Source organism: Belonocnema kinseyi, chromosome 8, assembly GCF_010883055.1.
Source record: "Belonocnema kinseyi isolate 2016_QV_RU_SX_M_011 chromosome 8, B_treatae_v1, whole genome shotgun sequence".
In the NCBI taxonomy this organism is placed as follows: domain Eukaryota; kingdom Metazoa; phylum Arthropoda; class Insecta; order Hymenoptera; family Cynipidae; genus Belonocnema; species Belonocnema kinseyi.
This window is the reverse complement of record NC_046664.1, coordinates 71,063,742-71,087,503: the sequence shown is the minus strand read 5'-3', so window position 1 is coordinate 71,087,503 and position 23,762 is coordinate 71,063,742. Positions and strand designations below refer to the sequence as shown.

Below are 23,762 nucleotides of genomic sequence, written 5' to 3'. Positions count from 1 at the left end.
TTTTGCGTTCCGTTGTTTGCTAATTAAACATATCAAAATAGCATGCCTTATATTTTAATACATTATGCACCGTCGTGAATTTATCACGCCTAACAATCAGATTAAATATGAAAACTAAACAACAATTTTCTGCGATAATAATTTTCGCCAGACAATAGTTTCCAATTCGATATTAAAATGTAGATAACTACAAAAAACAGGGGGGAAAAAATCGATATACGAGTTTTGAGCATATTTTTTGATACCGCTCTTTATCTTTCAGAGCAGAATGATCAAAACAACTGAAGTAAAACTGGGCTTTGATCGAATTTCCGCAAATGTTAGATTTTGACTAGCAAAATCGTAAATTTGCCTTTTAAAGTAATCTAATTAACCTTAAAAATCAATCGAATTTCTACCGTAAACTTAATTCTTAGAGCCCAAATTAAACTTTAAAACTGAAATTCGTAACTCGTAAAAATCAAACACAAAAGATTATTCTAACAATCAAAGCAGTCGTCGAAATTTTTTAAATCTGGATTGCGACTTTTAAAAAATATTAATGCCCACCATCCCATAAATTTAAGAACAATTCGATCCTTAAAAAATGCGCAACAAACTCGTTGAGAAGTCTTCAGAGTTCTAAAATTCTCGAGAATTTTAAATCAGGTAATATTCTGGAAGTCGATCATTTAAATTTTTAGTAGCTCGAATTTACATTTTATTGCAAGTATACTGAATTTCAACGAACCGCGTATAATTCTATCTAATTCCAAGTGCAATAAACTGAATCTCAATTAATTATATTAAATTTCAGTTTGATAAATTGGAATTTCAACTCAATTTTAGTGAACATTACTGAATTTCAGTAAAATCAACTTAAATTCAATTAATTTTACTGCATTAAAAAAATATTCCTTATTTCAGTATAAATAATTGGAATTACAGTGAATTCATTGGGCTTTAAATGAAATCCGTGGAATTCTACTTAATTCCGGTAATCTAAACTAAATTGTAATGAAATGAACTAAATCGCAATTATTTTTAATAAATTTCAGTTTAATTCATTAGAATTTTTATTGTTATACTGAATTTCAGTTGAATAAGTTAGAATTTTGTCAAACTCTACTGAATTTCAGTCAAATCTACTTACTTTCAGTGAGTCCTACTGAGAAACGATGATATTTCCTGGAATTAGGTGAATTATACTGAAATTAAGCAAGCTCTAGTACAATTAAGCAAATTTAGGCAAAACCTTAATTGCAGTGAACTCTTCTGGATTTTAATTAATTCCGTGGAATTCTACATAATTTCAATAACTTAAACTGAATTCTAATAAAATCAACTAAATCTAAATAATTTTAACTGAATATCAGTTTCATTAATTCCAAGTTTTATTAATTCTAATTAATTTTAATAAACAGTACTGAATTTCTGTATTGAATTTCATTAAAATTTCTAATTTAAGTAGGCAATTCTATTGAATTTTAGTATAAATAATTGGAATTATAAGAAACTCTATTAGATTTTAATGAATCCTGTCGAGTTCTACTTAATTCTAGCGACTTAAACTGAATTCCATTGAAATAAACTAAATTTCAATTAAGTTTACTGAATTTGAGTGAATTCTACTTAATTTTAGTATGAGTAAGTGGAATCACAGTGAACTCTTTCAATTATTTCCGTGGAATTCTACTTAATTCCCGTGACTTAAACTGAATTCCAAAGAAATAAACTAAATGTCAATTAATTTTACTGAATTTAAGTTTAATTAATTGGAATTTAGGTAAATAACTGAATTTCAGTTTTATAAGTTGGAATTTGAATTGAAACAATTCTCTGATTTCAAGTAATTCTTAATTAAATTGACTCAATTTCAGTTTAATTTATTGGAATTTTAATTAATTCTAGTGACTTAAACTTAATTCCCATGAAATAAACTAAATCCATTTATTTTACTGAAGTTCAGTTTTACAAATTGGAATTTTAAATAATATAATTCTGCTGATTTCCAGTATATTTTACTAAGTTTCAATTAATTCTAATGAATTTTCGTAAACTCTACTGAATTTTAGTTGAAATAATTGAAATTAAAATTATTTCTACTCAATATCAGTTTAATAAATTGGAATTTTCATAAAAATAATTCTGCGACTTTCTATTAAATTGAACTAGATTTCAGTAAATTCTACTGAATTTCAGTAAAATCTACTTCTTATCAATGAATTCTACTAAATTACAGTGTAATTAATTGAAATTAATGCGAATTCTGAAAGTAAACCCAAATTTGAAAGAATTCAAGTAAATTACGTACTTATGGAAAAATCACTTTTAGTTAATTCTAGGAAAATGAATTTAAATCTTTAGCCAATTAATTCCATTAAATTCCAGTTCAATCCAAATGAAATCAAGACGATATGAGTTTGAATCAAATTAATTATCACAAAATAAATTGAATTGAAGTTGACTTCAAGTAATTTGAAATAAAAGTAAAAATCGAGCGACATTGGATTATTTAAATACTGTTAGACCATTACAATTTATTCATATTCAAATTTGTATTCTGGACTTATAAGTTATTTTCAAAATCAAAGGCACTATTACAGGGCGTCTACCCTAACTGGAAAACATGGAATTTCCAGGGGATTTTCATATGCCTGGAAAAACATGGAAATATCAGGGATTTATTTTATTTGGGGTTTTTTTCGATAGCGTGTTATTCTTTTTTAAATTGCAATTTAAATTTGAAAACCAATGATACTTTATTTGTGAAAGTAGCGTTATATTACTGTATGTAACAATTTTGTTAAAAAATCTTTTGTTGTTGTCCAAATTAATTAATTTAACTGAAAATTTAAGTATTCAATTTTGTTTGTTTGTAAATTGATCATTTTCAGTTGAAAATTCAAGTTTTTGGTTCAGAATTCATGTATTTTGTTGAAATATTGTTCTCGAATGGTATAAAATTAATATTTTTGTTTAAGCAATAATCTTTTTTCTTGAAAATTGAACAGTTTGTTTCAATTTGATCTCTCTCTTGACCGAAAAAATCTTTCGTAGTTGAAAATTTACCTCATGTTTACAAGTTATCTTTTTTTATTTAACTGTTTTTGATTAAAAAATCAAATCTTTTTTGGTTGTAATATCAACTACTACATTTTTAATCAAGAATTAATCTTTTTTGGAATACAAATTTGATTGTTTGGTTGAAAGGTAAACTCTTTTATTACAAATTAATTTTTTGGTTGCAGATTCATCGCTTGAATTGAAAATTCATCTTTCTGGTTGCAAATTCGTTTTTTCTTTGGCTTACAATTAATTTTCATAACTGAAGATTAAACTATTTCAGTTGAAACTTTAACTATTGTGTTGAAACTTTTACTGATTTTTTTTTATTTGTTTAAAACTGAAAATGTAACTATTTCAATTGAAAATTCATGTCTATAGTTGAATATTAATGTTTTAACTAAAAATTTACCTTATCATTTTTTTAAAATGATCTATTTTGGTTGAAATTGCGTGTTTGTTTTTTGGAAATTAATCTCTTTGCTTGGAAATTCATTTTTTTGGTGGAAAATTCAATAATTCTAGACAAAAACTCTTTTGTCGAAAATTCATCCTTTTGTTTTAAAATTAATCTGTTTCAGTCAAATATTTTTTATTTTAGTTATGAATTCATCACTTTGGTTTAAAATTGGTCTTTTTTATTTGAAATTTCAACTATTCGGATGAAATCTCATATATTTAGTTAAAAAATCGTTTTTTTTTTAAATTAATCTTTTTGGTTGAAAATAGAACTATTTGGTTAGAAATTCATCTATCTTGTTGAAAATTCAATTATTTTACATGAAAAGTTAGGAATTTGAAGCGGTTTAAAATAAATTTAATCTTATTGCTATCAAAAGTTATACCTGAAAAAATCTTAAGATATATGGAAAAAAACTGTAATTGTCAGGGAATTTTTTCCCCAGGATTTGAGTAGACACCCTGTATTATTTAGAGAATATTTTCATTAACTAACAATTCGTATATTTTAAAAGTGACAATAAACATGAATTTTTTGATAATTTTTCTTTGTTCTTTTAAAATTGGAAACTGTAACTTTGGATGAAAAAGTCTCTTTTTTAGTTAAAAATTTGTCTTTTTTGGTAGAAAATTATTTTTTTTGTTGAAAATTCATAATTTTGGTTTAATATTCAACAATTTCTGTTAAGCTTAATCATTTTATTTAAATATTCATCAGCTTGTTGAAAAATGGATCTTTTTAGTTGAAATTCAACTAATTCTTTGAAATTGGCCTTTTTATTTGAAAATTCATGTATTAAAAAAAAAAATTTTTTGTAGAAAATTAATCTTGTTTAAAAAATAATCACTTTAGCTGAAAATTAACTTTTTGGTTGAAATTTACTCTCTTTTGTCAAAAATTCATCTTTTTGTTTTAAAAATTAATCTGTACCAGTTGAATATTTATTATTTTAGGTATCAATTTATCACTTTGGTTTAAAATTGTTTTTCTTTGTAGAAAATTAATTTTTTTTAACTGAAAATTTAACTTCCATTTTTTTTGAAAACTGATATTTTCACTTCAAAATTCAACTATTTTTCTGAAAATTTATCTTTTTTAGTTGAACTTTCAACTATTTGTATGAGATTTCATATATTTTGTTGAAAAATCTTTTTTTTTTTAATTGATCTTCGGTTAGAAATTGAGCTATTTGGTTAAAAATGCATCTATCTTGTTAAAAATTCAATTATTTTACTTGAAGTCGGAAATTTGAAGCGGTTTTAAATGAATTTAATATATTACTATGAAAAGTTATAAAAGTTATTTTTTGGTAATTGTTTTTTTTTGTTCTTTCAAAACTGAAAACTGTTACTTCGGATGAAAAATTATCTTTTTTAGTAGAAAATTAGTCTTTTTGGTAGAAAATTATCGTCTTTGTTGAAAATTCATAATTTTGGTTCAATATTCAACAATTCCTGTTAAGCTTCATCATTTTATTTAAATATTCATCAGCTTGTTAAAAATGGATCTTTTTAGAACAAATTCAAATAATGGTTTGAAATTGGCCTTTTTAGTTGAAAATTCATGTATTTAAAAAAAAAAATTTAGAAAATTAATTTTGGTTGAAATTTACTCTCTTTTGTCCAAAATTCATCTTTTTGTTTTAAAATTAATCCGTACCAGTTGAATATTTATTATTTTAATTATCAATTTATCACTTTGGTTTAAAATTGGGTTTTTTTTTATAGAAAATTAATTTTTTTTAACTTAAAATTTACCCATTCCATTTTTGGTTGAAAACTGATATTTTTCAGTTCAAAATTCAACTATTTTTCTGAAAATTTATCTTCTTTATTTGAAGTTTCAAAAAACTGGAATTGACAGGGAATTTTTTCCCAGGATTTGAGTAGACACCCTGTATTATTTATAGAATATTTTCATTAACTAACAAGTCATATATTTTCAAAGTAACAATAAACATTAATTTATTTCCAAAAATATCATCTTTCTCGAAAGAAATAAAAATTCTCTCTTTAGAACTCTAGAAATGTCTTCATAAAGAACTTCCCTTCGGGTGTGGATCTTCCTGATCAAGATCACGAATGGAAGGCTTTCTTTCAAGACCTAAGGCACTGCCTCTCCTCGGTTTCGGAAGCGGATTATCCAAAACGACTTCCGGCCACTGCCGAATCGGTTCTGAAATATGTAATTCAATCACCTTCACAGATTCTTTGGGAGCTTCAACAGGAACCGGCGGATCCGTTAATCTGATAATATGAATATCTTTTTGCTCCCGAGGAAGTTCCTTCAATTCCACTTTTACTCCTTCCGGATTGTCAACGAGATCCTGGAAAAAGTGTCGACGATTTTCCTGAATTGAGAGCCTCGCGTTATAAGAATTTCGATCAGTTGAATCTTCAGAATGTCTACGAACGAGATTCTTAGATTCGAGCTCCTTTATTTGTTTCTCAATCTTTTCTATTTCTTCTTTGACACAGAAGCTATTGCTTCTTGAAATCGCAGGGGACTTTTTCTTTTTTAGATCCTCAGGAGGAGTGATTTCTTTGAATATTTCGAGGGGGCTGTCTGCTTCTCTTCGAAATTCTATTTCGACAGTTACTTTCTCCGGGGTTTCCTCCCTTTCTAGTTTTGCAGATTCTTCACTTTCTGGTTTGACTGATGGCGAGGTTTCTACTTCGGAATCTTTTGGTAAATCTTTGGAATTTTTTATTTCGGGGATTTTGACTTCAGCTTCTTTTAGGATTTCGAGTTTTGAGTCTTCGGGACTTGGACTAGATTTTTGTAGGGATTGTTCCTCGATTTGTTGACTCTTCTTTGTCAATTCGGTAATGTCTTCGGCCACTCGGGAAATTTCTATCGGGGTGGTTGGTGACTCTAGTTCTGTTGTTTTCGAGAGGGAAATGTTGCTTTCCTAAAATAAATGAAGTTTTAATTTCATAAGATCTAAAATTCAGGACTTTTGGGTCTATTTTAATGTTTGGATTATTGTTTACACTAGTTTAGGGATCACAAACAGTACCCTATTCCCCCTTTTCCCCCTTATTCTTCTGAAAATCCCCTATAATCCCTATATTTTGAAAGTGTTTTCAAATATCCCTATTTTTCCCTTTTTTTACACTAGGATAAAAGAAAACAGTTTCGAATATCTCATAATAATTGTTGTTAAAATTTCATTGGTTTTTGATTACTTGACATTTTTTTATATCTAAAATTTGAAATTTTGAAAATTAAATGTACAAATAATACAGTCAAGCCCAGTGATTATTGAAACAAATTTTAGAAATTTAAAAATTATTCTTTGTATTATTCAGAATTATTATTATGTAGAAAGAAAAAAAATGAGGGCTTTATTATTTATTTAAATGTATGAAGTTACTTGCATTTTTTTTCTTCAGCTTTCCTATAATTTAAATTTCCAAACATTCATTCTATTCTTCGAAAGATTCTTTAGTTGCATTTATCAAGTTATTATGAACATTATTTTATTTGGTAATAATGAACATTATTTTTAGTTAAGCATTTTTAAATTAAGCAATTTTCTAAATAATGTTTAATACAGAATTGTAAAGAACCTTTCAATTAATAGAATGAGCTTTTGTAAATTAAAATTAAATAAAAATTACGGCTTTTTCCTAAAGTTGAAGGAAAAATAGAAATATCCAAATAACTACATTCAAATAAATAATTGTAACCTCAACTGTTTTATTGTATTATTTAAGCTTGAGTTGTTAAACAAAAATCATTGTAGTTCAAATAAGATTTGAAATTTTTAACATTTTCAGGGATTTCTTACGAATCAATTTTTTTTTTAAATGATTTAAATTTAAGAAATTAAATTCAGAATACATCAAATGGATTCAAATTGGAAAAAAGGAATAAAAAAAGGAGAAAACCTCCAAATCCCTTTCCTTATTTTTTCTAAAGGTCTTTTTTAATTATAATTTTTCAATCACAAATTTGATCGTTGAATTCTTGTTTCTTTTTTATTTTTCTAAAAAATTTCGTAAAATAATAAGTTAAAAATCATTAAAAGTAAAAAAATATAGCAATTCTGAACAATTTTCTGTTATATAACATTACTGTTTTTCGTCAGAAATTATTATTTTTAATGAAAAATTATTCGATTTAAATCCCATGATTTTTATTAGAATAATATTATTTATATTTGAAATTGTATTAGTATTTTTTCCGAAACTGGAAATTTTTATTTAAAAATCATTAGATTTCAAAGAAGATTGATATTTTTTTAGCCATTTTAGTTTTTGTTGGTTTACATTGAAAATTAGCATTTTCAAAGAAAAATCATGATAATTTCAACAAAATTTAGAATTCTTTAACAATTTTGGAATGTTTTTTAAATTTTTCCTCTTGTTGGAAAATTAATTTAAAACAATTAATCAAAACAAAAAATTAAAAATGTTGGAATATGTTAGTGATTTTCTTCGGAAATTGGTATTCTTTAGAAATAATTGATTAGGTTTAAAAAAAATGTTCAGAATTTTTCAACAACTTAAAATTATATTGATGTGTTTCACCTGGAATTAATATTCTTAAACAAAAACAACTAGATTTGGTTGAAAATTCAACTGTACTTTCTTGAAAGTGGAACTACATTGTTGAGAATTGATTTTATTGTTTAAATATTCATTATTTCAGTTAAAAATTCATTGCCTTGGTAGAAAACTCGTCTTTTTAGCTTGAAAATTAATCTTTTTAACTGTAAACTCAGTTTATTGGTAGATAACTAATTTTCTTCTACAAAAATTCAACTATACTCGGCTGAAGGTCTACTTTTGTTAAAAAATTAATTTTTTGGTTTGTTGAAGATTGATCTTTTTCATTTGAAAAATCATGTATTTTGTTAGAAAGTTGATTTTCTTGACAGAAAATTATTCTTCTTAGTTGAAAATCAATAATTTTATTTAAAAATTAAACTATACTACATACTTAGTTGAAGGTTTTATATATTCTTTTTTAAAATTAATCTTTTTGGTTCAGAATTGAACCATTTTGTTGAAAATTCGTCTCCTTTGGTTGAATTCAACTCTTTTTTATTTAACAGAAAAATCTGTGAGATTGAAAATTCAACTTTACTTGTGGAAAGTGGAACTATAATGTTGAAAATTCATTTTATTGCTTGAAGATTCATTAATTCAGTTAAAAATTCATTTCTTTGGTAGAAAATTCATCTCGTTGGTTGGAAATTGAACTCTTTTGTTGAAAATATACTTAATACTTTGTTGAAAATTCATTTTATCGTTTGAACATTCATCATTTCAGTAAAAAAATTCATTTAATCTTTTTTGGTTGAAAATTAATATTTTTTAGTTTAAAATGCATGTATTTTGTTGAAATGTCGTCTTTTTGGGGGAAAGTTAATCTTCTTGGTTGGAAATGCCACTATATTAAATACTTGGTTGAAGGTTGAACTATTCTTGTTCAAAATTCATTTTTTTTTTTGTGTTGAAGATTTAGCGCTTGGATTGAAAGTTGAACTATTTAATTGAAAACTCGTCTTCTTTGGTTGAATTCAACTGTTTTTTATTTAGAAGAAAAATCTTTTATATTTAAAAATTCAACTACGCTTTGTTGAAAGTGGAACTACTTTGTTGAAAATTCATTTTAGTGGTTGAAGATTCATCTTTTCAGTAAAAAATTAATTTCGTCTTTTTTAGTAGAAAATTAATCTTCTTGGTAGAAAATTATCTTCTTGGTTGGAAATTCAACTATACTTGATTGAAAATCTGTTTTGGTTAAAAATTAATTTTTTTTGGTTTTTTTGGTTCATTGGTCAAAAATTAAACTATTTTGTTGAAAATTAATCTTTTTTAGTAGATAGTTTAGATTGATAGTTCATCATTTTTAGTTGACAATTTAACTATATTTTGTCGAAAGTGGAATCCTTTTTTTAATTCATTGTATTGTATCTCTTTGGTTTACAATTCATTTTTTGTTTGTTAAACATAAATCTCCTTAGATTAAAATTCATATGTTGGTTGAAAAACCGTCCTTTTGGTAGAAACTTAATCCTTTTTGTTAAAGATTCAATATTTAAGTTGATAATTCATCTCTTTGATTGAAAAATGAACTAATTTGTTGAAAATTCGTATTAAAGTGAATTCAATATGATACCTAGATTGATTTTACTTAAAAGAATTCAAGGTTCAGAATTCCTGAAAATAAAGCGAAGAATTCTACAGACCGAATTAAGATAAAAATAAAAATGTGGGAAGAAAAATTAGAGAGCAACCAACCAAATCCCTTCCTTCTCTTTTTTTATTTCTTTCGCCTTTTTTATTACATTCTCATCATTTATGATTGAGAAAGTATTAGAATTGTCGGAAATTTGACATCACACTTTTTCAACGGATCTCCACGCTTCGAGACCCCCTGAATCCGAAAATTAGGTTTTCACGATGGCGTCTGTCAGTCTGTCCATCCGTCCGTCCGTCCGTAAACACGATAACTCCTGAAAAAATGAACGAATCAAATTCATCTTTGGCACACTTTTCTTAGGTCCTAAAAGAAAGGACGAGTTCGTGAACCAGCCATTTTTGATAAAAATTCAAAAAGTGAGCGCATTTTGAAAATTTTTGAGACCACTTTTTCTGAATTTGAAAATTATATGTACGGATATTTATAGTATTAAAAAGAACAAACAATTTATCCTCATGACTTTTTTCGATAAAAAGAAAATTCTCAGAGTTATAGCGTTTTCAAAATTTTTTTAATCAACCAAAAATCAAGATTTGAAGCCGAAAAACGCACGATATGAAAAAAAGTCAAGAGAAGAAAAACATTTCTTTCTGAAAGCCCTATAAGATTATCATGACTAATTTTTGGATTTTCTTCAAAAATCGAAAATTCAAATTTTGATTGCACAAAAAATGGTAAATAAAAAATTCCATTTTGTGGACAACCTATGTATGATACGAAAAAAGATAAATCAACAAAAATGGTTATGCCAAAAAAGATCTGCAATTTCGTTAAGAATCACTTCTTGATAGGACGCGTACTTTTTATTTTATTCGTGAAAAATAACGTTGAAAAAAAAAAAATAAAAAAAATGTGTGGAAAAACGACGAAATTTACGAGAAAAAATCCAACAAAACCTGTTTACAAAAGTCTGTCGGAAATCGAGCGCACAGCGCGAGTGTCACGATGAGAATGTGTACCTCAAAGCCTACAGAGCTTTGAGAAACTTAATCTTTTACTATACTTAATTAAGTAGACAATTAAAAAAATGAAAACGCATATAAATACTGCCATCTAAAAGAGATCTTTTTGATGAAGTTTTTTTCAAGCATTCCAAATGCAAAGAATAAATATCCGAGCGCGAAGCGCGAGATTCAACCGTTGCGCGCCCTAGGCGTGCTTAAACTTGTGAGCGAAGCGAGCCGCGCGCGTAGCGCGCAATGAGAATGTGCCCGCGAAGCGGGAAGATTTTTTTTATTATTACCAAATCACAATAACAAAAATTTGTAAAGAAATAATCGCCAACGTTTCGGCATTCATACAGCAATCCTTATCAAGGCAAAACAATTTGAGCAAGCAGGAACAGCAACGAAACTTAACACCGAAAATTTAATCAGTCTCAGGTATCAGGGAGAGAGCATCGTGATTTAGTTGCTGTTCCTGCCTGCTAAATTTTTTTTTGCCCTGATACGGGCGCTGTATGAGTGCCGAGACGTTGGTGATTATTTTTTACAAATGTTTCTTTTATTATAATTTGATATTAATCAAAATAAAAAATTCAAAAGAAATAAAAGAGTAAAGGAAGGGGATTTGGTTGGTTACCTTTTCATTTTCCCCCCTTTTTTATTTTGATCCAAAAAAAGAATTCTTTTCTTTTTTATTAAAATTTGAATCTGTTTTCAAAACGAAATAGGAACATTTTATGGTGGTTGTCCAAATTATTCGTTGGATTCTTGATTTTATTTTTAAGGAATTCTGTATATTAACTTGATTATTGGTCGTTAAATAGGATCTTTTATTTGATTTTAATCCCATTTAAATTTCTTAAATTTTAAAAGAATTTATTCCCATATTGTTGCTAAATGTGAAATTGAAAAGTATTGAGATAAACCTCTGCAATTTCCACTGAATCTTTGAGTCTCGGCGGCTGGGGTGCTCTTCGTTTTTTTCTGCCACTTGCGGTACTAGAAATTGACATACAACTGTTGATTGACAAATTCGATCTTCTCACTGCGTCCTGACTAAATCTCTTAAATACATAATCTTCTGGCACGTTTTCATTTTCGTCCCTCAAAGTCACGTCAGCTGAAATTGAACCCTCTTCTACGTCTGAGGGCAGAAATCTCTGCGAAGATCTCAAACCGCTACGCCTATTTAAATTCAACAACAGATATTAATAATTAAATTTATATTTCCTAAAGCGGCGTAGAATAACATGATAAAGAGAACAATATTTTTGTTCAATTTCATCTACCCTATTCGACGTCTTTTGGCATAAAAAGTACACTTTTATTTTTTAGGTGTGACGCTAGAGATTTTAACTGTTTTTATTTCAAAAATTAAAAGTAGGCTGAGTATGTTGTTTAATGGCCTTTATTCCTTATAGAAAAACCTTAACAAAATATTAACTGTAATATTTAGACTGCTAGTTAGCATTTATTTCAAATACATTTTGAAGTTTCAGCCTCTGATTTTAACCCTTTTTAAAAAGAGTAAACATTTATTTTTTATTTGTACAATAAAATAAGTTTTAGAGGTCGCTAGAACAATGGGAAAAATTTAATTACTTTAAAAAATTTATTATCGAAACAGTAAGAAATAGCAGTGAATTTCTTTCGAAGAGGAGTACAATTTCGGATGATATATGTTTCAAAATATAAAAACAATATTTGGAAAAAATAGAATTTTTCAGTTGAAACAAATTTTAAGGTGCTACCCCGTAAAATTGTTCATTTTTCAAAAAAAAGTTACCAACTATTTTGTCTTCTTATAATAAAATAACTTGCAGAGGTTCTTTGAAGGTCCTTAAAAAATATATTTATTAAAAAAAAAAACGAATAATTGAAAATGTAAAAAATAGCAATATGCCTGTAGGCTATCTCTTTTAACTTGATAGCAGCGCCACCTGAAACGTGAATTACTGGGTATCCAAAAGTTCTTAGAGAAATGTTAATGAAAAAGAGTAATAAATACCAATTTATTTTAATTCAAAATATTATACTGAGGTCTAAAATTAGTCATTTACTATAAGTTTCTTGTTAAACTTAAATTTAAATTTAAATTGATTCCCAATAGTTCCAAATTGGTGGCGCTGTCATAGCTACCCAATAGGCGTATACATTTTGTTTAATTGAAGCATATTTTTAATGATATAGCCTTGAAAATATTTTAAACTGGCATATTTTGAAAATCAAACTATCGAAAATATTTATTAACGAAATAAAAATATTCCGAAAGTAAAAGTTAAGTAAATAACAAAAATTCTAATGACCTAAATTATATAATTACCGAAATTTGGGGACCAGAATTCTAAAAATCCCTAAAATGTATAATAATCCCCAACAAATTTACAGCAATATTTTATATCGTCAGAATAATATTTTGATTAATGATATTTTCGGTATTTTCAAAATTCGGAATTTCTGTTTTTCGGCCAAATGATGTCATCCCCTTAATACATGAAAAGGTTCATTTATGACGCCATAAACAAAAAAAGAAAGAAAAAATACTCCCGACACTGGAAAATTCCTGAAAAAGAAAATATTCGAAATAGAAAATTGCCGACAATTTAAAATTCCCAGATAATATAATTTCCGGATTTTTATGGCATTACCGAATATGAAAATTTCCGAATTAAAATTGCCGAAGTTATAAAGAATCCAAAACTGTTAAATTGCCTAAACAGTGAAATTTACGAATATAAACAATTATTAAAAAATAGTTCAATAATAAAATAATAAATATAATGAAATCCTATTATTTTGAAAACAGGGCTTTTAGTTAATTTATTATTTTTGTTTTTATTTATTATAAAACAACTTTCTAATAATTTAGGTTTATTCAGTACCATGAATTGTATTTTTCAGGATCTTTCAGTCCAATTTGTTGATTGAAAAAAGAAAATGTTCAGGTCAAATTTTGTTAACTGAAGCGCAGTTTTTTATGATACAATTTTCAAACTATTTTAAACTTTAATGTTTAAAAATATAACGCAATCAGTTTTATTTACGTTACGTTCTTATTTGATGAATTATTTAATACTTTTGCGAATTAAATTGATCACGTTTCTTCTATTTTTCTTGCGATAAAATACGATAAAAGTAGATAAAAACATTGTTATGAAGATACCGTTATCTATAAATTGCTTGCGATTTTGATAAATTTGTTTTTGGATTTTTTTTCAACGATTACATTTTTCAAAATCCTTCAGCCATCTCTCGAAATTATTTTATCGCAAAAAGAAAAAATAGCCGTTTTTTGCAAAAGAAATAATTTCAAGGGCCATCATTTAAAAATTGGTTTACACTGAAGAAGTCCAATTTTCTAAATATATCTGTTTTTAACATTTTGAAAAGTTATATTGCTAGAAATTTTGCTCTTATTAAAATGAATTAATCGTTATTTCTTACTTTCCCGATAATTTTTGTTATTAGATTTTTTTAAATTGCTCTATTGACCTCTCCAAATTATTTTATCGAAAAAATCATAAATAGATGTTCACTCTCTTGGATAAAAGTAAAAATTAGGGGGTCAAACTTCAAAATTAATGTAAATAAAGTGGTAGGTCCTAGTAATATAATAGTCAAAATTTTTAAAAAGTTGTTATAAGGAATAATAGTCCTTCAAAAAAGAAATTCTGCCTACTTTTGATTTTTCCGATAAACATATTTAATAATAAAACAAAAAAAGCATTTATAATTTATCCATATTAAACTTGAAAGTGTGGTTTCCAGTAGAATTTATAAAAAAAATAGCCATTTTAAGGTGAGGGTGCTTTAAAAGTTTAAAATTTAAAAAAAAGTGTCAAACTGAAAAATTTGAAAAATTTGACAGATTGAAAAATTTAAGAGTTGCAAATATAAAGAGAATGTTATTAGCATTTTATGAATATCAAAACTAAGCGCTAACATTTTTTATTCAGTTGTGAATGAAAGGCTTTTAAAAATATTAAATTTTAAATTAAAACGTTTGAAGATAGACAGTTTTAACCCTTAAACTCTTAAAGGGCACACTTCCATAAAATTACATGAAGAGCACACTGGGTGTTAGATACCCAAGGGTATTCAAAAGTGTACTCTGCCGACAATATTGGGTAGTTTTTCAAGAAAATAAATTAATGATGTTTAATCTATCTAGCTTAAAGAGGAAAAGGTTTCATAGTAGTTTTTTTTAAATTTAAAGTAGTTACAAAAAAATCCTTTTTTGAAATAAATTAAAAAATAACTTCTTTCACTCTAAAACTCATAAAATTTTAAGTTTTTTATATTTCTACTTAAAAGTTTACTTGAATACTTCCGAGATACGGCGCTTCAAAAACAAAATTAGTCTTATGGTGTTCGTTCCAAAGAAGGTATTTATTCTTAAAAATAAAAGCCTTAATTCAATGAAAAATGAAACACCGTACTTTGCGCGATTAAAAGATTTTATTGATCTTAAACAGCTTAAAAAAATGATAGCAATCAAAATGATGTGAAAATGACATAGAAAAATAGGTTTTCATGTAATTTTTTAATCTGGCGCCATATGTTCCATTTTCTTGAATTTGGTACGTTTTGTTAAAGCGCAAATAAATCTCTGGGTAATATACACCCAGTATGCCCTTTAAGGGGTAATTTCAAGTTTAATGGCACATTCATCTTTTTACTTTCATTATCAAATATTAAACAATGAAAATAATTTTAGAAAATGAATTATTAAATAATTAGATAATATTTTTTCTTACCTTGGAGCAACTGGCGCACGATCATGTTCTCTGTCTTCTGGAAACAATTCTCCATTGGATAAACGTTCCTTGCCATCAAAATCGAGGGTTGGTATTTGATCTGAAACTCTTGGACTCACTTGGCCAAATCTGTTCAAAAGTAAATCTTATTTTTTTAAAAATAAAGTTAGATATTCGTTGCAAAAATCCAGGAGTGTTTTCCATTTTTTAAAGTGTGGAAAATAGATAAACAGCCGAATTGAAAAAGGATCATATTTGACTCTTTTTAAATGAATTTTTATCAGTAGATATCTAGATTTTAATTCCTTATTCTCATCAATATTTTTCTAGTGTATTTTTTCAGTGCAGAACCCTAAATTCAAAGTGTTTTTCGAAGTAAGTTAGAAAGAAAGAATTTTAAAATCACAAAAAAAGATTATTTAAAAATCTGCTTTTTCTATTTTTGTTTCCTTAGACGTTTTCTTATACGAAATGAATTAATGAACTAATAAAAACACATCTAGAAAATTCAACTATTTGGTTGAAAATAAACTTTTTGTTGAAATTTATATTTTCTGTTTAAAAATTCAACTCTTTTGTAGAAAATTCGTCTTTTGATCCTAAAAATTTCACAATTTTTTTAAAAATTTTGTTCTCTTGACTGAAGAATCTTTCTTGGTAAAAAAATCCACTCTTTTGTTTAAAAAGCATATTTTTGATTGAATTAAACTCTTTAAAATTTAAAATAGAAATCTTTCTTGGTTCAAATATCAACTATTTGATTTTTCGTTGGGAATTTATCTTTTATAGTCGATAATTGATGTATTTTGTTGAAAATTCGGTTTTTTGAATAGAAAAGTAATCTTTTTGATTGAAATTTTTACTATTTTGTTAAACATACATTTTTTTAGTTGAAAAAAATTTTTGTTAACTGAAAATGTAACTATTCCATTTTGTTTTTAAGATTTATATTTTTCTAGTAGATAATTCAACTTTTTGGGTAAAAAATCCATGAATGTTTTGTAAAATTGTTCGCTTTGAATAAAACTTTCATTATTTGAATGAAAATTTAACAATTTTGGAAAAAGTAATCTTTTTTGGTGGAGAATTGAACTATATTTGTAGGAAAAACTCAATAATTTGTTTGAAAATGTAACTATTTAGTTGAAAATTAATCTGGCATGGTTGAGGATTTCACTATTTTGATGAAAATTTGTCTTTATGGCTTGAGGATTCAATAATTGGGTTTCTAATTGAAATCGTTTGTTAAAAATTAATTTTTTTATATAAAGAATAATCATTATAGTGGAAAATTAATTTCTCAGGTTAGAAATTAATTTTTTAACTATAAACATAAATATTCCAGTTTTGGTTCAAATCTGATCATTTTTAGTTGACAATTCAACTATTTGGTTGAAAAGTCATGTATTTTCTTGAGAGTTCGTTTTTTTTGTTTATTAAAAAATTAATTATTTGGATGAAAATTTAATTATTTAATCAAAAATTCAACTACTTTAGAAAACAGTGGTCCTTTTTGTTGAAAATATATCTTACTGTTGGTAGAAAATTGTACCATTTGTTTGAAAATACAATTAGTCTGTTTAAAATTAAACTGCTTTGATTGAGGATTCAACGATTTTGTTAAAAATTGGGCTTTTTAGCTTGAAAATTCAATAATTTGGTCTTAAGTTAAACTCGTTTGTTAAAAATTCATTTTTGTTCTTGCTAAAGAATAATCGTCGGTTAAAAATTTAACTATTTCTTTGAAATTACGTTTTGTTTTTGGTTGAAAATTAATTTTCAACATTTTTGAATTTTATTTTTGCGAACAAATTTGTCCTTTTTAGTTCAATATTCAATCAGCTGGTCAGAAATTTATAAATTTTGTTGAAAATTTTTATTTTTTTGTTAAAAATGGTATTATCTGGTTGAAAACTGAACTATTCTGTTGAAAATTCGTTTCTTATTAATAATTATTCCCTTAACCTGAAATGTACTTAACTATTGTTATATACACAAAATATTAAAAAATTTAATTATCTGGTTAAAAACTCATGAATTTTGTTGAGAATTCGTGTTGTTTGGTTAAAAATATTATTATTCCGTTAAAAAATCTGTTTATTATGGAATAAAAATTAAAAAATTGGGTTTATATGTAATCTTTTTAGGTTTATAATTTAACACTTTTGTTGAAAATTCGCCTGTTTATGTGAAAAATTCAACTATTTCAGTGGACATTTTTTTATTTCTTGACTGAAAAATATTTTTCGGCGGAAAGAATAATTAATTTTTTTGAAAATGCAATAGTTTTACTCAAAATATTAAGAATTTCAAGCGTTTTAATCTGAAATTAATATTAGTAAATACATAATTTTATTAAAAACATATTGAAACCTTTTTTTAACTCTAGAGGGTAATGCCCCCCCCCCCCAAGTTTCCTCTTCTGAACAAAGAAAATCCGTAATTTTTTTCGAAATTTGAATATTCACACGTGTAACCGGACACTTCAAAATCTCATTTAATTAACATGGGGAAATTTTGAATTATCGAAAAATTGAACTCACGTTTCAGGGTTTCATCGAAACGAGCCTAATTTTTCAAAAAAAAAAAACTTTTTTAGTTATTATTTTTACTTTTTAGGAGTTTCCGTCGTCTTTTCCATACAAATAATTACTAATGAGCAACTTGAATATTTACCATGACTTTTTAAACAATTTTCAATCGTTTAGACAAATTTAAATTATTAAAACAATTATTTATTCCCCAAAAATGTAAAAAATAATCGTATTTTCTAATTGAGATGCAATATTTTGTCATTGGAGTAGTACATTTTTCTAAAAACGTTAAGTATTTATTTGAAAAATTAATTATTGTTTATTTTCAAAATTTCTAAAAATTGAGCCAGGATGTCCACTTTTTTTAAATTGGTTTCCTATGCTACTTTTTGTTGAATAATTTTCTTTTCTTCTAATTTTTAACCAATTTCTATTTGTTTAAACAATGTTTAGTTGCTCAAGCAGTTATTATTCGATAAATAAAAAAAAATAGAAGACATAAAATTAATTAAGATTTTAATAGTATTCTTGGAAAAGTAATTCTTTAAACAATTCATATTTATGTAAACAATTAAAAAGTGGTAAATTCATTCTTTCTATACACTATACTGTCAGAAACATAATTGTATGTGTTCTATTTTATTTCGTTTTTTGAATTATCGAAAAAAACTTCTTGAGCAAATAAAGATTGTTTAAATAAATAAAAATTTAAATAAGTGTATCAAAATTATGTAATTATTAAAAAAAAGTAGCATAGGATATTAATTTAAAGAGAAAGTTGATATCTCTGGCTCGATTGTTAACAATTTTGAAAATAGAAAAAATAATAATTTAAATAATTATATAATGTTTTTATAAAAATGTACTACTCCAAACAATGACTAACAGTTACATTTAAATCAGAAAATATGATTTTTTTACATTTTTTGGGAATTAATAATTGTTTAATTAATTTACATTTGTTTAAACAATTGAAAAGTGTTTAAAAAGTCATGGTAAATAATCAAATTGTTCATTAGCAGTTATTTGTATGAAAAAGACGACGGAAATTGCTAAAAAGAAATAATAATACATAAAAATGTAGTTTTTTTGTTTTTGGGTCATATTTTGGGCGCTGCGGGGAGGGTGAGGGTGGGTTGGCAATAAAAGTTTTTAGTATGGTTTTATTTCGTAGACACTCCTCTTAAAGTCCTAAAAAAAACTTGGCACATTTCGATGAAACCCTGGAACAGGAGTTCAATTTTCCGAAAATTCCAAACTTCCCCATGTTAATTAAATGGGATTTGATGTGCCCGATGGAGAATGTTAATATTTAAATTTCGAAAAAAAATATGGATTTTCTTTCTCCGGAAATTAAAACTTTTGACCATCCTAATATCTATATATATATATAATGTCACAACCGCTCTCGCCTACTCCTCTGAGAAACTGCAGGAGCCAGCAGTTCTAGGAAGACCGAGAACGGGGTGACTGAAAGCGAGAGTTTGGTGTTTTTCTTATTTTCTTGAGAAATCTCCTTATTTCCAAGTTTTTTACAGCATTTTGGCCTGTGAAGTCTATTACCTCTATTTGGAAGTAGGGGTAATAAGGGGAAGGGAAGCATGGAGAGTTAGGGGAAATTAGGGGAGTGGAAGGAGGGGAAATGAGGAAAGGGTAAAGTAGGGACAATTAGGGGACGCAAAAGTAAAGGAATTGAGGGTGAATGAGGAGCGAGTAAGTGGAGAATGTAAGGGGAAATTGTGGAGGGGAAGTAGAGGAAATTATTGAAGTGAAGCGTGGGCCAGTAGGGTAGTCCGGATGAGTAGGGATAGGAAATTAAGGGGTGTTAGCTAAAAAAAGAGAAGGGCTGCCATCCATAAATTAAGTGAAAGATCCCATATTTGAAAATTCCAGAAAATTAATTACTTTCGCGCTGGTGGTTTCGGGGTAAGGTCCCCCATAATAGACGTGGTTGTCTCTTGAGGACTTCCGTCGTATATTCTGGCAGGATCTCCATTCACAGTTAGACTAGAATTATATCTGGACCCATTGTCCAGTGTGTACTTTCTTCTTCTCGCCAACGTTCCTAAAGCCTCGTCAAATTCCTGCTGATCTCTTGATATGCGAGGCTGTACAACCGGTCTTCCATTTGGACCTCCATTGATCGTGTCTCTTTTATACATCGTTGAAACTGCAAACAAATGTTTTTTGTTTTTCTAGTTTACCAAAAAACTGATTTTTAGCATTTTGGTAATATGATTACAAAGGAAAAGTTTACATAAATTACTAACCTGTGTTTATCATCGAGCGACGTTCTGGCGCTTCCGGCTCTTTGCACTTTCCGAACAAACCATTCCTGCGATAAGATAGTTAATGACAAGTTTTTTCACGAATCTCATGATTTTTTTTATCATTGTGACTGTCATAGATTATTCTTTCATTCAAACCCTTTTTTTAATAAATTGCTATTATTAGATTCTTCAAAGAATATTAATATTATATAATTAAATTAAAATTGGAAGAGCGGGGGGGGGGGGGTTATCTTATGTCTTATAGTAGGAAGGTGGAATGGGAAAATCTCAAGAAAGATACATTTTTACTAAAAAAAATATTAAATCCACATAGATTATAATATTGCATTGAAAAAAAATGTAATTGTAAAAAAGAAGATTAATTTTCTTTCAAGGAAGATGAATTATTAACAAAATGAATGAAAGATCAATCAAATACTTGAGTTTTCAACTAAGAACGATCAATTTTGTATTAAAAATAGAATAATTACATTTTCCGTTAAATAAATTAACTTTAAACCAAAAAAACGACGTTTCAACAAAATGGTAACATTTTTTATCAAACATAGATTATTTTTACACTAAAAATTAATTTTCGAAACAAAAAACAATTTTCTACAAAATATTTCAATTTTAAACTAAAATTATGAATCCTCAACTAAAAGAAAATGAATGTTTAACAATGTAGTTTAAGTTCAACCAGGTAGTTGGATTTTCAACCAGTAAGATTAACTTTTTACTAATACAAAAACAAAATTGAATACAGTACATGACTTTTTGATCAAATAGTTGAATTTTTAATTAAAAATTTCAATTTTAAACCAAAAATGGAAAAGTTACATTTCCAGTTAAAATGATTAATTTTCAAAAAGCTAGGTAAATTTTCAACTGCTTACAGTTTTTATTTGCACCAAAAAATATTTTAATTTTCGATCAAAAACATTCTTATCAAACCAAAAAATATGAATTTTCAAGAAACTAGTTGAATCCTTAAAGAAAACAGATTAATTTTCAACCAAAGAATTAATTTTCTACCAAGAAGATCAATTTTCTGCAAAAGTTCAACCTTCAACCAAGTATATAAATAGTTGAATTTTAAACCAAAAAAGATGAAATTCTCAACGTCAATAAGGAAAAAAATGTCATCCAAAATATGGAGTTTTTAAATCAAGAAGACGAATTTATAACAAAAAAGTTAATTTTCAATGAAATGGTTGAATTTTTAAGCCAACAGCGGAATAGTCATTTATTACATATTTTCTAACGCAAAATAGAATAGTTAAATTTTCAGTCCCAAAAATTAATTTTTAACCCGAAAAATTAATTTTCAGCAAATTAGTTAAATCTGCAACCAAGCAGATGAACTTTTGAGCAAAAAATTAATTTTTTACCTTTAAAAAGGTACCTTTTCCAGCGACAAATAAAATATTTAAACTTTCAGTTTAATAAATTTTCAACTAAAAAAACAAGTAAATTTTTAACCAAAGAAATTACATTTTTACTGAAAGGATCAATTTTCAATAAAAAATCGCAGAGTTAAATTTAACTTCTATCAAAAATATATTTTATTTGAAAAAGAAATTTACAACTAAATTGTGAAATTTTCAACTTAGAAGATTTATTTGCTACCGATAAGACGACTTTTGAGCAACATAAATTAATTTTAAACCAAATAGTTGAGTTTTTACAAAAAGAATTTTAAACATTTTAAACCGAAAATAGAATAGTTAAAATTTAAGTTTAGAACATTCTCTTTCAATATAAATAAATAAATATTCAACAAAATAGTTAAATTAGTAACTAAAAAAAGACTTCAACCAAAAAGTTTCAATTCCAAATGCAAAAGATGAAATTTATAATTAAAGAAATGAATTTTCAAACAAAATAGTAGAATTTTGAGCAAATTAGTTTATATTTAAACCAAAACAGATATTTTCAGTCAACAAAGAAAAAAAAATTTCAATCAAAATGTTGACTTTTAAAGACAAATTGTACAAAAAAGTTGAATTTTTAACCCGAAAATATTAATTTTCAAGAAAAATTTAATTTCCAACCATATAATTGAATTTTGTACCAAAATATTTGAACCCCCCTCCCCTCCCCACGAAGTTTCATCCACAAAATATTAATTCTCAACCAAAAATATTATAATATTCAAAAATTATAAAATTGTCAGTTTCTAAGACTTGCTTATTATTAACACATTGTATTTTCTGAATCTAATTTCTTTAAGGTTTAACGTTTTCTTTTTTACGTATACTTAAATTATCATAATTAATATGTATGTTCGTTTTCTAAGTTTATAAAATTTTAGAAGGATTATGTAAAAGGCGTGTGGGGGGGGGGGGCAGAAAAACTTCTTTTGTAATTTATGGATGACCCCGTTACATACTTGCCCTCTCAGACGTTCTGTGGAGAAGTCTTCTTAAAAAATAAAGCCTTTTTGAGCTATTTTTAAACACAAAAAATGTATTCATTGCCGATCGAAAATTCTTATCTTCCTATGATACAAGTGTTGGACCACACCGGCCCTGATAACGAAACGACTACGTAAACGGTCGAGTTAAGGAACCACTGCATATGTCGAGGTCTCGGCAATATAGCTAATGTCGGTTTGCATTAAATGAATCACGTGGCATATCGTTTGCATAAAACTACGGATGTTTGCTCTACTTATTACCATTTTAGTTTTACAATTTCATCACCTCCAATTTAATCCAATTATTCAAACGATAACGAAAAAGAAAAAATTTTAGTCCAATTTTTGGTTTGAGAATCAACTTTTAATATTTAATTATATTGAGAATAATGTTTTTTTATTAAATAAAGAGTAGGACCACTCAGATTAGGACTAAATTGTTTAATACAATTGCTTTAATTGTCTATTGTTGAACCTTGTTTAGGATAATTTCTACATAACCTAAATTTCTCATACAGGGTTGCCATCCTCAGAAAAAAAATGGTCGGTGATTCCCAGGTTTACGAAACAACCCGATTCCAATCATTACGTTTTTCAAATTTAAGTTTTCAAAAATTAACAATTTTAGGTGCGAACTGATAAATTAAGAATTCACAATTGAATTATTTTACATTAAAACGTTCTATTTTGTATGAAATATAAATTTTAAAGCTTTATCTTCACAATCTTCCTCCCAAAATATGAATTTTGTACCAAAGTGATTTATTTTTTAAAGCGAACAGTCCAATTTTCAACCAAACTTAAGTTTCTGAATAAAAAGAAAATGTTAAATCAAAACATAATATAATTCAATTTTCAGTTTAAAAACTTAATTTTAAACCAATAAAAAACGAATTTTCGACAAAATAATTTAATTTGCAACCAAATTTTTGTATTTTCAAAGCAAAAAGGTTAAGTTTGTACAATACAGCTGAATATTCAACAATAAAATTCATTTACGACCAAATAGTCGAATTCTCAGCTAAAATGATCGATCTTCAACAAAAAATTGAATTTCTTACAAAGTAATTCAACTTCAAACTTGGCAGTTGACTTATCAACCAAACAAATGAATTCT

General features: G+C 26.5%; 1 protein-coding gene across 2 annotated transcripts in view; it reads right to left on the bottom strand.

The window, feature by feature from the left end:
- Nucleotides 1-5,323: 5,323 nt before the first annotated feature.
- The window catches only part of LOC117178829 (protein piccolo-like), a 60,081-nt gene continuing 41,642 nt past the window's right edge, over nucleotides 5,324-23,762 (bottom strand). The window contains exons 3-8 of one of the 2 annotated variants that reach the window (XM_033370325.1): nucleotides 20,227-20,291; nucleotides 19,862-20,126; nucleotides 15,423-15,551; nucleotides 11,805-11,850; nucleotides 11,592-11,714; nucleotides 5,324-6,416 (exon numbers count right to left, since the gene is read on the bottom strand). In XM_033370325.1, coding sequence (XP_033226216.1) covers nucleotides 5,538-6,416; nucleotides 11,592-11,714; nucleotides 11,805-11,850; nucleotides 15,423-15,551; nucleotides 19,862-20,126; nucleotides 20,227-20,291 — 1,507 coding nt within the window. In that variant the 3' untranslated portion in view covers nucleotides 5,324-5,537. Of the gene's footprint in view, nucleotides 6,417-11,591; nucleotides 11,851-15,422; nucleotides 15,552-19,861; nucleotides 20,127-20,226; nucleotides 20,292-23,762 lie in introns of both variants that reach the window. The other variant, XM_033370324.1, reaches the window with a different exon arrangement.